We start from the raw sequence: 16,144 nt of genomic DNA, 5'->3' as shown, positions 1-16,144 counted from the left end.
TCTTCAGCTAATAGTGTTTGTTCTGCCATCACTACTGTATCCTCTCCCTTATTAACCATGTTTGTGTGTAAAACGTTCATCTTCACAACACTTGCGCTGATTTCTACTGGAGATGCCGCCCCTTTGGATGTGACGGTACGTGTTAACAATAGAACAATACAACAGTTTTCAATTATTATGTTTCAAATAATTTTCAGCATTGTGTTTGCACATTATTTTTGTGCTAAAGTTGGGATAATTAGTGGTTATAAGTTTATAGAAAACCAAATGAAACTCAGTAATCAGTAATATATTTTATATGGCCTTTAGATAAATGATCCTAGGTAATGAAACAGCTGATCTTAGTCAGTAACAAAGCTACACAGATGATTTCACCCCATTCTACAACCTTCCCTTACGCAAATTTCGCTTAACATCATAGAGATGAATGGATTATTCCGCCTAGAGTCACCACTTTGTGTTTAAAAAGAACTAGAGGACGTCCAACGGTCAAAAACTCGACCAAAAATGTACAGACTTCTCTATTTTTACCCCACGCTGTAAATAAAACATGTGATTGGAATTTCTTTAATTTGTTTTGATTTTCTGTTTATATTTCTTTGTTATTCGTCCCCATCATGACAATCCATAAGGCCTATGTTATTTTTTTAAATTTCAAACTAATTTTTTGTGCTTATTTTTGAGCTTATTTTAATTATAAAAGGATTCTGCACCTGTTTTCGCTATCGTGTTGTTATAATGACCATTGGATAGCTGTCAAGTTCATTCCATTCCAATCTTTCCAAACATGTTAGTTGGGGTTATTCGATGGACTTTTATCAACAATTGATTATTGCACGTTAAAACAACGTTAAACCAATTCCGCTCGTTAAAGTAATTTTGTAACAAATGTTAACACTGAATACTAACTTATTTTCCTCTTGTCAAGTTCTTAATTATTTATGATGAAAATAGTTATGTTTCCTGGTTTGGAGATATTGGTGCAGGCCTACACATGGGATTCATTTAAGAACGACCAACGGGTGTACAAGAATGGTGCAAGTTAAATTATGCGTGTATTATTAATTTTTGTTTTCATCACAAAACCTGATAAACATTTCATACAGTATAGAACCATCGCAAGCACAATGTTGACTAACAAACACAGGGAGACTACTCTAATTTGACAAGTCCAAAGTTCAACCAAACCGAGACAGTGTGAACAACAAAACACATCAACAAGTGGCCATCTTGAAGGCTCGCTAATCGTTAAATGTTAAACCAGAGAGTGACTCCAGTTATAATCCATTCATCTCTATGGTTAAAATACGCACTTGTCCGTGCGTAAAATTGAGGTGGCATACCCGCCTCAGTTGATAATTGATAAAATTTATGGTTTTTGACTTTGCCACAAGTTATGTTTTAAATTTAGAAACACCTGGCGCAATTTGGATACCTTCCACCAATCGATCCAAACAAACCAAACAGCATTATATCTAATGAAGCTCTCTCCAGCGCTCTTAGTGACTACCAACAGTACATGGGGCTGCAAGTAACCGGTAAGTAACTGGCAGACAAAAATGTAGCAATTCAGCCGTATAAAATGAATAAATCTAAATACTAAAATGCTAGGAGTTAGCTTGAGGTCACTTACCATTTACATAAAAAACTGAATGCTAAAACAGTTTGAAATATCCTACCTTCGTCTTGTTTGCATCGTCGTTTTCAAAACGGCTATCACTTTGTTTTAAAGGTAAATACATATACATATAAAAATTACGAGCTGTTAGCCCGTCCTACGTACGGGAATTCAGTAGTCAGTTAAAACCGTGTACAATTCAGATCAGCTAGTTTACACATATAAAGACAAAGTTTCTTACAGTTTTAATGTGACAAATCATCTTGTAAACAAATGTTGTGTGACCAAATATGTTTTTATTCCATCATAGGCCTATACGATATGCATTTTATATCCGATAATTTTACAATAAAACAGCAATTCTGCAATTTTTATGATGTGAAAAGCGTTGAAGCCGATTCGCACAGACGCACACTGATTATAAGTAGCCTACAGTAGAGAGAGTAATAGGGTAATAGTCAATTAATTGAGAAGTGTATAGACCTAGTCAACGATACCACCTTCCATAGCATACCTGCCTCTTCCATAATTATTATCACCACAATACAACTACTATACACAATTTCCAGTAGGTCTGAAAAGAAACGACCCAAAATAAAACGATAATATCCAATAAAATTCACAGTACACATAAATTAACTTTGGTGTCCTAACATCAAAACTAATCGTCACACCTATCCTTTATATCAATTTCACTGCATTAATTGCTAAATAAATAAGTGTAAACAAAGAAAAGTAAAAACAATAACAGTTTGTTTTGAAACAGCTGTTTGGTTCAAATAACATTCATTTGAAAAAAAAGAACTGAGTAGCAGGAATATAAAAAGTAAACACGCTAGTAAAGCTAATGACGTAATTGTCAATGTTAACTATCCATACCGTTATCAGTTCTATCCTTGATAATTACCCACCCTCATTGATTAATGTACATCGTAATTTCCCATATTATTTAATTTAAACTACAATATATTCATAGTTGAAATAAAAGTGATATTTTCACATTTGGGGGCGCTGATATGGGCAACCCCAAACGTAACCACAACTGAACACGATTTCATAAAAGGATGGTTTGTCTAATTGCAGTATCCTAGGTCAATGTTGACGTTGTGTTCAATCTATGGCATCCACATTTTTATCTTTGTATAAAACCCGGCTGAGGTTGTGGTGGTAATTTAAAATCGTGATTCCTGATTATTCTTGATCTTTTTATGACATCAATATTTCCGGGCCTAATCCAAACAAAGTTAAAGCAGACAAAGCTAATTGTAAACAAAAAGCTACCATGAAGAATTAAAACATGTAAACATTCTTATTTTTCTAATCTTTCCTTGAAAAGTGGAGCAGTAAAATAATTTGCATTTATCCTTTTTTATTAAGATTCGTGTACAGAGCCTCGATTTGTACTGTGGTTTAATTAATTTTGGTCTAAACTATTTTAAACTGTGGTCTAATCATCTCTACTAATCTTACTTATTTCCCATAATCAATGACAAAATAAGAGTAGATAAAATAACGTCGTAGTTCCATAGTTTATATTTAACCAGCTGTTAGTTAAAACAAATTATATTGCTCTAAAACAAATCGAAGAATACAAAGATTGCTTTAAAAATCATTTTAACATCCTAGTATTTTACTATGTATATTTAATTAATCTGTCATCCTCTTACAGAAGAATTGAACGTATCAATGATTAGCATTACACATAGTATAAATAAGTCAACCCTAAGTCTTTACATTTTTATCCAAATGCTGAATTTGTGACACAAAAGCTGAATGTTTACAGCTGTTATGTTAAGCAAATTATTTTATGCCAAAAGGTAGTTTAGAATCTTAGCGTCGGCTGCTAGACTTTTTAAAAATTAAAACTTAATTTCAAAAAAACTGGGACCCTAAACTAAAATTATGGCTTCGACATTCCCTAGCTCTCAAAATTATCTTTCTTTCAACACAAAAATCATGAAAATTCGTCGAGTGGTTGATTCAGAATCGTGAAATAAAAAAACACTGTTTCGTTTTAATATTATAGATAATATCAGTTACCAACCTATGTAAAAACTCTAAAATAAGGTTGAGAAATTGAAAAATTGAAACAATTTGCAGATACGTTGCTTTTTAATCTATGTTAGTGCTGCATCATCGAGGTTTTACTCGCCTTAAGGAAAACATGGAAAATCTAACATGGATCAAGCATAGACACATGTATTAGATACACTTATATACGAAACAATATAATTTATTCAAGCCATCCATAATAGTGTCGCTTTTCTATGGTTCTATACACTGCGGTAGATCCAAAGATCCAAACTTAATATCAACTAATTCTAACGTAATGTGATTCTAGTTAAATTGTGTAGTGTTTGTAAGGTGTTTTCTAATTCAATCTCGACACTCATAGTGGATGATTTTAATAATATCTTAAAAAGCTTAAAAGCGTGTTGTTTTACAACTAGTTTATTTCTTTTCTTATCTAAAATCACTCAGAATCGATTAACATAGTTTTAACGTCAAATGGTTCCAATAGTTTTAAAAATGAACCAATTATCTTTAACATAACAGGATCATCTTAATATTGTTTGACTATTTCCTTTAACGTTTTACAGGTTTAACCTACGACCGTTATCTCAAAGTGGTCATTTCAGTTCAGTTCTTAGAATTAAAACGATTTACTTAAAAGCATTGTTAATTTACTAACAACACGGGTAATGGACCAATGAGGTTTAAGGATTGAGAAAGAGTACAATTGTAATGTTTCGAACGGCAACTAATCAGCTGTTTAGACCAATTTAATTGTCAATGAATGTTGAAATTAGTGTTTGTTACAATGATTCGTTCAATGTCAGTGGTAATGAGAAACCTCTAATTATAACCAAAAACGAAAACTTAACCTCTCTTAGAAGTTTTGTATAATGATTGTTAGTAATTAAAACACTGTCGTAGGTAAAGTAGTGTAGGCCTACGCAACTCGCGTTAGTGTTAACAACACTCGTAGGAGTTTTTAAGGCACTCACCAAGGCTCGTACCTTAAATTTTTGACTCGTGTCGTTAGCACTATCTTTACGCGATCGTTGCATAAACTATATGTTAACACCAAGTAAAGTAAAAGTAGCCTTTACCATACTATAGAGCTGTAATGTTATTTTTTTATTTATCAGTTGTGGACTAACATGGTTGGATGAATACTTGCAGGTTCTCTGACTGATGAAACTAAGCAGCAGATGATCAAGCCTAGATGTGGCATCAGGGACAAGGCACCCCCAGGTGGTGGGAACGTCAACACTTTCAAACTTGGAGGTAGCCTTTGCCTTTTAAAACTATTATTATTTTAGTATTCATTGCTATTACTCTATTTTAGTATTTTTTAATTTTGTAGCTACACGATATTAAAATCTCATCTGAATAGTTCGGGCCAATTCAAGGGCGTATCTTCCTTATAAATTTTAGCGAATAGCGTGAAGAAATTTCAATCGGTCAAAAGAGTGTTGGATGTTATTGAAATTTCCTTTACTCTTGACCACCTCTTTTACGGCTCTAGCAGCATTTTCTTGTCAATAATTGTCCCTGGAACTTCCGTTGGCAGGTTCATAGTGGTAAGCTACCTTCCCGGTCATCGGATCAGGGTAAGTTTGAGAAGGCTTTGGACCGTTCCCTTACAATAAAAGTCAAAAATGGCGTTGAAACAAACAAAAGAAAAGAAAATTGACAGCGCAAACTAGATTTCTTCGTGCAATTTCAAAACCAGTTATGGTACGGATTGAGGTCGGATGTGCTACGTTGAGTTTACTATCCTAACTAGACTAACCGGACAAAAATGGTACTCTCGGGTGTTAAGGAAATTCCTATGCCACGTCTGTTCCTTGTACCGTTTTGATGAGGTAACACATTGTTTTGTGTTTATATGCCTACTTACCGCTTGGAACAAACCATCAAACATTTGTGTGGTAATAAACTAACCAAACCACTGGTGCCTTACTACTTTTAATAGTCCAGTTTTTAAATCCAAATTTAATTTTCGCTATGTTAATTAATGTAAAGAAAGATGCTTTGATTTGGATTCAAATCAGCAATTTAATTGGAAACAGATAATCAAAATACGATCAGAGGAAAGTTAAACTCAAATGAACAACAGAAATTGACCTTGTACCCAAACAGACCCACGTTTAAACAGATTGTCAGCACACAAGAATTTATCTTTAATAAACAAGGTTAAGATTAGAAATCATGCTTGGATCTATTTTCGTTTGAAATATCACTAACACATTACTATACATTACTAGAACTTATGGGATTCGAAGTGTTAAACTGTAAATCATGTGCGAAATAGAATTAACGAATTTTTAAAATATGAATTAGTCTGTTAAAACTCAATAAGTACGTATCCATTTCCAACCGAAGGATAAAGAACATCAACATACAAACCCCAATTCAATGTTGTTTAAAATTATTTGAAAATCATAGATGTTTTATTGCTCCGCGCTCTTACATTGTAATATTATGTACTGTACTGTCATGAAATAGATTGTATTATGTACTATACTACCATGTAATAAATTTTATTATGTACTATACTACCATGTAATAGGTTGTATTATGTACTATACTACCATGTAATGGATTGTAATATTATGTACTATCATGTTATACATTGCACTACCTTTATTACTATTTTAAAACCATTTTCTACGGTTTACAATGTTTTCTTTTTTTCATTTTGAATAATTGGATTGTATTAGTAATTTGATCGTTGCACCCAGATAGCAGTTGCTTACAGAAAGGGACCGGTAAAGTCAGTTAGAGCCTGGTAAATTTACCAATAACTCACAACGTTTTAAAAAGGCATGTATGAGTTTTTTTATTAGTTTCTAGAAGCTATACAATGTTTGACAGGTTTGGCCAGGTACATTGCACTTAATAAATAATGTTTGAAAGTTTTAGAAACGTTAAACATCATATGCAACTCATCCGGTAATGTGTTAACGGAACTAGCATGAAATCACGCGCTCAACAAACGTCGTATGGATACTATTATGCGCGTACAGTAAACATTTACTTCCCATCATTATAGCTTGTAGCGTAATTTTTTTGACTTTATGTTCGATTTTAATCTGTACCACACCCTACACTTATGTTGCTGTTTAGGTACCAGATGGAGTAAGAAGACACTGAGCTACAAAATCACTAAATATCCTAGAAACTTTCCAAGGGACGAGACTGACAGAACCATAAGGAAGGCTTTAGACATCTGGTCCGCTGTGACGCCACTCACGTTTGTGCGAAAAGACTCTGGAAAAGTTCACTTTGAGATCAGGTGATACCGTTTGACTAAGCTGTTATTATAGCTACACTGCGGCTACCCCGCCTTAGCTGTGGCTAAGCTACACTATGAATGGTACCCCTAACAGAGAGGGGGTTTTCTTGAGGGAAAAATACTAGACCATTTTTAATTTTATAACTCGAGGAAAAATGATCCGATTTTGATGAAATTTGGTATAAACGTGTAAACCTACATTTATCCGAACGAGTTCGCGAACCATCATGATCGGACTATGGAAATGGAGGTTTATGTGGGTTTTTATGAGGTAAAAATTGGTTTTTCTTTTTCCCCCATAAAACATAAAATTTAGCAATTTATTTCCAAACAATTTTGTAGAGCTTAAAAAAACAAATAGGTAACTTAGTATAATAAAGAGTGGTTATGTGCCTAATGGTTACGGAGAGAATCCAAAAAAAATTAAATTTACAGTTTCCATGTTATTTTTATGGGGAATAAGTAAACTGTTGTAGTTTGCTTGTTTATGAACATATTTTGAACAAATTTGGAAAACGCATTTATTTCTTACTAAACTATTAACATTTAAACGTAAAAAACACTTCTATCCTTCCTGTTGCAGCAAACCTGAGTACTCGTTAAAGTAATTATATTTAAATAAATAAGGAATGAATGTGATGTTTTTAAAGTGATATTTTACTGATATTTTATGTGTAAAATTTTTCTGTGTCATTGGCAACCTTAATTTTAAGGCAGAGGTATTTATTTTTATAAATAAATTCTTTTCTCTCTGATCAGGCAAATGGAAATTCGCCTAGTCTGCAGGTTTGCTGCGGCGGGGGTATTTAAAATTAGTATATAATGGTATTACAAAGAAAAAATTTAAATGAAGCTATAGCTACTGAACTTAGTTTAGATCACATCCTATTAATTCTCAAATTATGTTAGTGGATTTGGTCTAAGTGGTAACTTGGACTTTTGATACCTTACATTGGACTAGTAATTTTACTAACGTTTTAAGTAGCCAGTTTGTTAAATATAGCAAAAATTAGTTAAACAAGGGCCATGATTGAAATTGAACATTATGATTCTAAACCTGATTTCAAGGTAAAATATAAATCCAATACTCTTTTACTTTTCAAAGATCTAGCTCTACAACATAAAATCGGAAGATTTGTTGTCCACCTACCTCAATTAGGTTGCAACTATCAAAAGGGTAACCTATTTAAACTTCATTTTCAAAAACTGGTTTGTCTGTGCCCTGTGTCTTATTTACAATCTGACTGTATTTTAACTTAAGGATCAGCTGCTGGATTACAATGCATATTTAAACCGTTATAAAGAAAGTTGGTCAGCAACACTGGATCTTTGAAAGTTAAGTCTAGAATAAATTTAAACGCAAGGGGGTTGAAGTTCTTAAGAAAATTACCGTTTTCGTCACCTTTCCTATATCTCTTGATTTCTCGCCCATTTTAACCAAGCCAAAATGAAAGTTGGCTCATTAGCCATAGGACATTCGGTGACCCCAAGAAGACTCAGTATGGAAACTAAACTAAATTCTTAACAGAATAGATTCTGTATGTACAGCGTCGGCTATCAAGACTTCAAACAAATTAAACCCCTCATTGAACAATGTTTTCTCAAATTCAAACCTATAGGTCGCTCATTTCACTGAGATGTGATGTATACTGGAGTATCCAAAGTCAATTATGTGACTTACAGTCATAATTACGAGGTTTTCCCTCATACATTCCAAGGGCAGGAAACAATGTTCAAAACTTACTTGTCTGGGTGTTAGTCAGAGCGAAATTTCCATAATATGATGCTCATTTTCCTCTTACTTTAGCAATCTTCTGATCTCGACTCAGCTGATACTCTGTCAGTAAAGTTATAAAACTTGCATTTTAATTGTGAAACACTTCTGCCCACTATGGAACCTAGTTCTACAAGATCGACGAACATAGAAACTTCGAAACATAGAACTTATTGATTTTAGATCGTATGTTAATTTGTTAACAAAAAATCTTTTTGTGGATTTTTTTCAAAATCGGTCGTTTATCTTAATATGTGTCTTTTTTTAACGTTTTAGCATATGTCACAATTACTTGAACAAACGGATTATGTCAGGTATCCATCTGTGTATTTGTAGATTTTCAAGCATCTTGACCTTGATTTACACTTCAGTTTTCTGTGATATCGATTTTTGAGGCAAATATTAAGTTGTTTGAGAATCATATAGAAAGTCACAAACGGACATAATCAGTACTCAAAATGAACCGTATTTGAGAAACGTATTTCACCTATTGAAACTTATTTTTAAAACTTGTTGAACCAATCTCTTATTGAATTGTACGTTCAAATTTTGTTCTCGAAATCAAGGTCACCATTCTATAAACCCATTTTGCCATTTTTGTTTAATGGAGGTGACAACCCAAAACAGAATAAAGCGTTCCTCTATTGTTAACATTTGTTTTCGAGCTGAATTGCTATTAGTCAAGAGAGGAACCTCTGATTGCCATTTTTTCAGTTACGAAGAGTCTTCTCCAGATACTCAGACTTACCTGGTATAAAATAACAATTATTTTATCTTTTGTAGGTTTGATGTAGGATCTCATGGAGATGATAATCCATTTGATGGTCCGGAAGGCGTTCTCGCCCACGCTTACTACCCTACATCTCACACCATCGGGGGAGACGCTCATTTCGACGACACGGAGCAATGGACCATTAACTCTCACTCAGGTATGGTAACATAACATTAACATAACCGGTATGGATTATAAACATAAACGAATGAAGTTGCTGGCTCGTAACCTATACTAATAGGATTGAAATGTAAAACAGTTCCGTTTAAGCAATGTTAAATCATTTACTTAACCCGCCATGTTAAACTTCCCTATCCCAAGCGTGATGTATACTTACTTTCGGGTCAGTATCATCATTTGTTTATGATCCATACCGGGTCTGTTATAGCATACGTGGCATAACTGCATTCTATTTTGATCGAGGGTTTATTTGATTACAGGATGATTTGTTCTGCGATTCTTTAACCAAAAAGTCAATTGTAAGCAGATAATTTTGTAGCCAATTATTTTTTTGTTTAATATGCCGATTTTTTAAATTAAACTTCGAAGGATCATATGGTTTTGCAGTATTTTTTAACTTTAAACGAAACACGACCATTTTAACACATTATACGTTTAGGGGCCTACAATATAAGCCAGATTTATTTTTAAACTTTTGAAACATTTTTCCTCCAGGAACAAACCTTTTGCAAGTGGCGACACATGAGTTCGGACATGCCCTGGGACTTGATCATTCCAAGGTTAAACGTGCCCTGATGTACCCTACTCTCCAAGGCTACGACCCGAACTTCAGTCTTCACCCTGACGATATCAAGGCTATCCAGGTATGGCCTCCTTGTTTTCAAAGATATATTTCTTTCAAATCGTTGTTAAATATATGTCCATAGGGGATTTTCTTTGAAAACAAGGTCTATACAATAATAGTTTTACAGTTGACAAATTTTAAAATTTTAACATCCTTGTCAAGAATAAGCTCCTAATGCGAAAGTCAAATATTTTTCTTAGTAAATAAAATACGTATTCTCAATGTGTGTGTCAATGCTGGAAATCAAATCATATACAAGTTTGATGTGTAAGAATATTCCTTCAATCACAATCGAGTGTTGAGTAGTTCAGTTTATTTAAATATTTTATCAATGACGTATTTAAAGTTTTTTTTTATATACACCGTACGCCTGTTTTGACCATCCATAAAGATAATTTATGTTTTTTAACCACAACACACACCATACTAATGTTAATCTATCAAAAACTTGTCAAGATTTTAAATCTGTTCTACTATTGTATACTACTATATTATAGCTTCGATCAAACTACATAGACTAAACAACCGTCTACTATAAACATCGAATCATCAAAATTGTTATTAATCTATTCTATTATATTTACGATACATGTATATCCATCTACATGCAATCATTCAACAACTACCAAACCAATTAAGATGTATTTGAGTTGGAATTAAGAGCACAGGTCTTATCACAATAACATAAAACTTTTTTTCAGACTCTCTACCCAAGTTCGTTCACCGGTTGATTTCTTCTTCTACTCTTCAGAAGTCACCATTGGGACTGAAGACTCAAGATGCTTGTACAAGAAATTATTTATTAAATTATTATAGTAAAATATATATTTCATATCGTTTTATGACTGTGTGATTATTAACACGAATTAACTTTGGAAACAAACTTTGATGTAACCAGGTTTGCTCATTTTCACTTTCCTCGCTCCAATAGTTATTTGTGTAACTATTGGGTGTCGCGTTACACCTTATATTTTCCCTACAGTTTCTATTAAGCATCTATAAATTTAATAGGCGAACACGAATTTTGTGAAAATTGTTTTGAAGCTGCTATTCATCCGATCACCAAGTTCAAGGTGTCGTTGGATGGATCGTAGCACGTAGATTTTCCATCTATCAAATCTTAGAAATTCCATAAATTTCCTATCAAACTATACCAAGTTCAAAAATATTGAATAAAAATAGCCATAATATCACAATACTTAGTTGTAAAATAAAACAGAATGAGGCGCAACCTGATTAGCTTAGCCTTTTTGTTCCTCATTTAAAAAAAATTAAAAAAATGTCGATCACGTTAGAAGTGGGAAGAAAAGAATTCTCACATATTGCCCCTCATTTTACAACAGACTACTCTAGCTAGAGTCTAAAAACTGCTGCACCAAGCAATACTTTCAATATTTACTTTCAATAGTTTTTAAAAAGATGTTTAGCTGTGTCCGACACAAGTTTAGTTTACAATCTATATCTATAAAATAAGAAGTATGTATCTTATGGACACCGAAACCACTCGACATATTTTAATGAAACTTTTAGGCACTATTAAGCATTATTCAAGGATGGTTTGTGTGAAGATCCGTCAAAAAGGCTCCACCCCAGGGGTTCAGGGGTTTCCAATGTCAGACTTTTGGAACTGCAATGTTTACAAATAAATATAATTAAAGTGTACTTTTACCACCTGTTTTGTAGGTTTGAATAATCACAACATTCTGTATTAGTCATGAAATTTGAAATAGTGCCACACTGTTTCCCCAGAATGCAGCACAGAAAGCTATTTTACTTTTGGATGATTCCAAATATATTACACCCCAATCGCAGCACACCTGTGCACTCAACCACTTTTAAATTCTCCACCATTAAATATGTAAACACTAGCTGTAACCCGCGGGCTTTGCCCCGTTTAACTTCTTAATTTTCAAGATTATCTCGTTCGCATGGCTCAATCACGTCCTGGTTGAAGTTTGTTCGCTACGCTCACTCACCTTTAGGTTGGAGCTCGTTCGCTACGCTCACTCACCTTTAGGTTGGAGCTCGTTCGCTGCGCTCACTTGCCTTCAGGTTAGCTCGTTCGCTACGCTAACTCGCCTCCAGGTTGAAGTTCGTTCGCTACACTCACTCACCTTTTGGTTGCAAATTAGCTGTTGTCATAAATGTAAAAGAAATAATAGTGCTGCACCCTGTTGGTAATCCTTGTAACTTTAATGCTATTGAACATCATAGAACAGAACCAACTTGTTTAATTGAAACAGCTGTTAAGATTCAATAATTCCATTTCTCATAAGGTTAACATGGGAAACTCCAGAGCCACTGGGGCGGAGCCCGAAAGGATTTTTGAAATAAGAATATGCCTATATGTTAATCGGGAATGTGAGCTATCATCATGCCAAATTTCAGCCCAATCCAACCAGTATTTTTCGAGTTTACTTTTCCCATACACACATACACACATACAGCAACCACCTCTTTTTTATAATAGTATAGATAAAGACCCCTTTATCAAAGTATTATAAACAATAAAAGAGGTGACAATCATGGTGACAATGCCTTAATATTTTTATCTTTTGTTCTATACCCACACAATCTAACATAAATGTTTAAGTGAAACATAGATAAGAAGAATTATAAGAGTGCCTGCTACCTCAGGTATTCATTAAAAGAAGGAACTCCAATATTATTAATGCGAAACTTAAATCCACCCAAGCTGTGCAACGGAACCAGACTGACGATAAAAAAATGACACCAACTTGATCGAAGCAACAATTACCAGTGGTAAGTTTAAAGGAGAAATAGTCTTAATCCCAAGAATACTGATGATTTCATCCGAATTACCCTTTGAATTCAAGCAACTACAATTTTTATCCGTCTTGCTTTTGCAATCACAATTATAAGGCACAAGGGTAATCCCTGACTATCGCCGGTTTAAAATTAGAAAATGCACGCTTTTCACACGCACAGCTGTATGTTGCGTGCCTACGTGGAGGTAGGTACACCTAAAAATTATATATTTATACACCTAATGAAAAAAAAACAAAACACATTGTTTATCCACTGTCAATTAAATAAAATAAATATTATATTTTGTTTTTGGTATACATTTTTATTATTTATACTAAATAACAAATTACCATATAAAATAATAGTTGTTAGCGCAGCAACGCGTAATGGGTAACTGTTAGTAACTGATAAGAGAACAAATGTATCAGAGAAACACTCACTAACCAAGACATTTGTTTTATCACTTAAAAATAATTGCAAACACATTCTCCTCATCCTTATCACTGTTCGGAAATAGGATTATAATTAAAAATCATCACAACATAAAATACGCCCTCCGCAGCAAATCTGCAGACCTAGCGTATTTCCATCTTGGGTAGATTTTCTGGGGAAAAGCATAAAACTATTAATTTGTGAATACATAATGACAACTTCTATAAAATAATCTTGGGGTTTAAACTCTACTAAGTACGAACTGGACGATTTGTTTTATGTATACAGTTTCATGTGTTACCTATTTAACATCACAAGTAAAATGTGCATCAAATTAAATTTGCTATAGACGTTTAATATCTGCGGTTGAAATCATGGTTTAGACGATTTAGACGAATATTTTAACAATAAAATTTTATATTTATTAAAAACTTAATAAAAATTTTATATTTTAGCTAACATTTGTAAGCTAATTGTTTAATTATAGATAATACTATATAGTTTTTGTAAATTGTTTTTTCTAGGTACAATAATTTATTTGATTGATTAGTTTAAAATGCCAAAAACCCGTTACCTGTTCTTTTAGGATTGAATAATAGGTACTATTTAATCTATACTAGGCCCTATGATATAAAAATCTAATGGTGTCTGTCTGTATGTTTGTTACTAATAGGTGCAAAAACTAGTTAACCAACTGGGCTTAAATTTTACAAAAATATAGCTACCATACCAAGGACCATTATACGACTATTCACATTTCGATACTGGCCGTAGGCTTTGCCCCTTTGGCTTTAAAACTTCTGAGGTGAAGATTTTAAAAGTAAATATTGATTGGTCTCTATGGCTGCGATGAGAACACTAACAATGTTTGTTTACATTTGCTTTGACATTTAAATGTAAACAAGAAGAACTGCTAAACTGCGTATTTCACAATTTCAGACAGCTGATACAAAGAAAAATTAAATATAATATTTTCCATAACTATGAGGTAGGTTTATTTTAATCTAAACTTTTATCATGGATTATTTATTCTAAAAGTATGTCAATGTTTATAGAAAATAATTTATAAATAAAAAACTTTTTTAAACAAAACGTTTTTAAACGCCCTAAAAAGTAGAAAATAATTTTTCAAATAATTTATAAATATGTTGAGAGAGTATAAATACTTGTACGATTTAAAACGAAAAACGTTGGGTGCATGCAATTAATTGATAATAATACATTAGTTGAGTAGGTGAAGGTAATTGTAAACTATCTATTGCATGCACCCCACGTTTTTCGTCTTAAATCGTACAAGTATTTATACTCTCTCAACATATTTATAAATTATTTGTAAATTATTTTCTACTTTTTAGGGCGTTTAAAAACGTTTTGTTTAAAAAAGTTTTTTATTTATAAATTATTTTCTATTTTTTAGTTTTTTAATGCGTGAAGATGTTAAATCTATTTCAAGCATCTATATCAGATTAAGACAAAGGCATGTGGGAAATCTAAGGTTTATGTGAGTTTCTTTTCATATAATTATGTATTAGATTGAATGTATGGCCTACCTACTAACTATAAATATATCAATCTATTTAATTTATTGTTTACTTTATAGAACATTAAATAAATAACAATTTACATTATTAACGAACTTTTTTATATCTGCAATCAGATTGTTTATCTATATTTTGAAATGTTTGTATAAAGAATCTCTTGGTAGCATAACCTGTACCTCTTAACCTCTGCTCTTTGAACTGTCAAATTTAAGTATTTACAGCTGACTTAAATTAATTGATATATTTATTTACATTCTTTCAAAATGTAAACATGAAAAATTTGGAAGCCCATGGGGCGTAGCCCAAGGGAAATATGAAAATTAAATGATATAATATTGCATTGTCATGCATTTGTGAGCTATGTTTCAAATTTCAAGTCTCTAGCTTATCGGGAACATCGTTTAAAATTGATATCAAAATTTGTAGGAAAGCGAGCTAATAAAAACAAGCCCATGGGGCGTAGCCCGAAAGGAAATATGAAAATTAAATGATATAATATTGCAATGTCATCCATTTGTGAGCTATGTTTCAAATTTCAAGTCTCTAGCTCATCGGGAAGTATCAAAATTTGCAAGAAATCGATTTAATAAAAACAAGCCCATGGGGCGTAGCCCAAGGGAAATATGAAAATTAAATTGTATAATATTGCATTGTCTTCCATTTGTGAGATATGTTTCAAGTTTCAAGTCCCTAGCTCATCGGGAAGTTAGTCTAAAACCGGTTGCAAAATTTGTAGCGGACAAGAAAGCGACCTAATAAAAACGTTTTAAAAAGATTCTATAACTGTTGCTGTATCAACTTCGGCTCTGCTTTGGATTTTTTTTAAGCGTCTAAGTTATGAAAATAATGTTATTGATATGTTTTCATGGAAACAGTATGAAAATTACAATGTATAGATGTTCTATATGAATTTGGAGGCTACTTTAAATGAATTCTAACTGCTTAACATGTGTTAGATTAAATTAAACATAACTTGCACATCACATTGTTTTTTGTATGTATAGGCCTATTTAGGTAAATTAAGTTAAACTTTTAAACGTTTTGCTAAACCTATGCTTAAATTAAACTAAATAATATCATCAATAACTAAATTATACATCGTTGATTTTTGTTTTCTAAAATCTGTTG

General features: G+C 32.7%; 1 protein-coding gene across 1 annotated transcript; it reads left to right on the top strand.

Annotated features, from left to right (window-relative positions):
• LOC128992551 (matrix metalloproteinase-20-like) lies at nt 1–11,116 on the top strand. Its single transcript, XM_054416182.1, has 7 exons — nt 1–135; nt 1,412–1,538; nt 4,805–4,909; nt 6,755–6,923; nt 9,481–9,626; nt 10,145–10,293; nt 10,976–11,116. Exons 1-7 carry the CDS (start codon nt 58–60, stop codon nt 11,003–11,005), a joined length of 804 nt encoding a protein of 267 aa, XP_054272157.1. The 5' UTR covers nt 1–57; the 3' UTR covers nt 11,006–11,116.
• The last annotated feature ends 5,028 nt before the right edge of the window (nt 11,117–16,144 follow it).

Source organism: Macrosteles quadrilineatus, unplaced genomic scaffold (genome assembly GCF_028750875.1).
Source record: "Macrosteles quadrilineatus isolate MER2022 unplaced genomic scaffold, UCM_ALF_1.0 Scaffold_4__1_contigs__length_99947679, whole genome shotgun sequence".
NCBI classification, from domain to species: Eukaryota; Metazoa; Arthropoda; class Insecta; order Hemiptera; family Cicadellidae; genus Macrosteles; species Macrosteles quadrilineatus.
The sequence above is the reverse complement of the archived record's forward strand: the minus strand, read 5'-3'. Positions and strand labels throughout refer to the sequence as shown.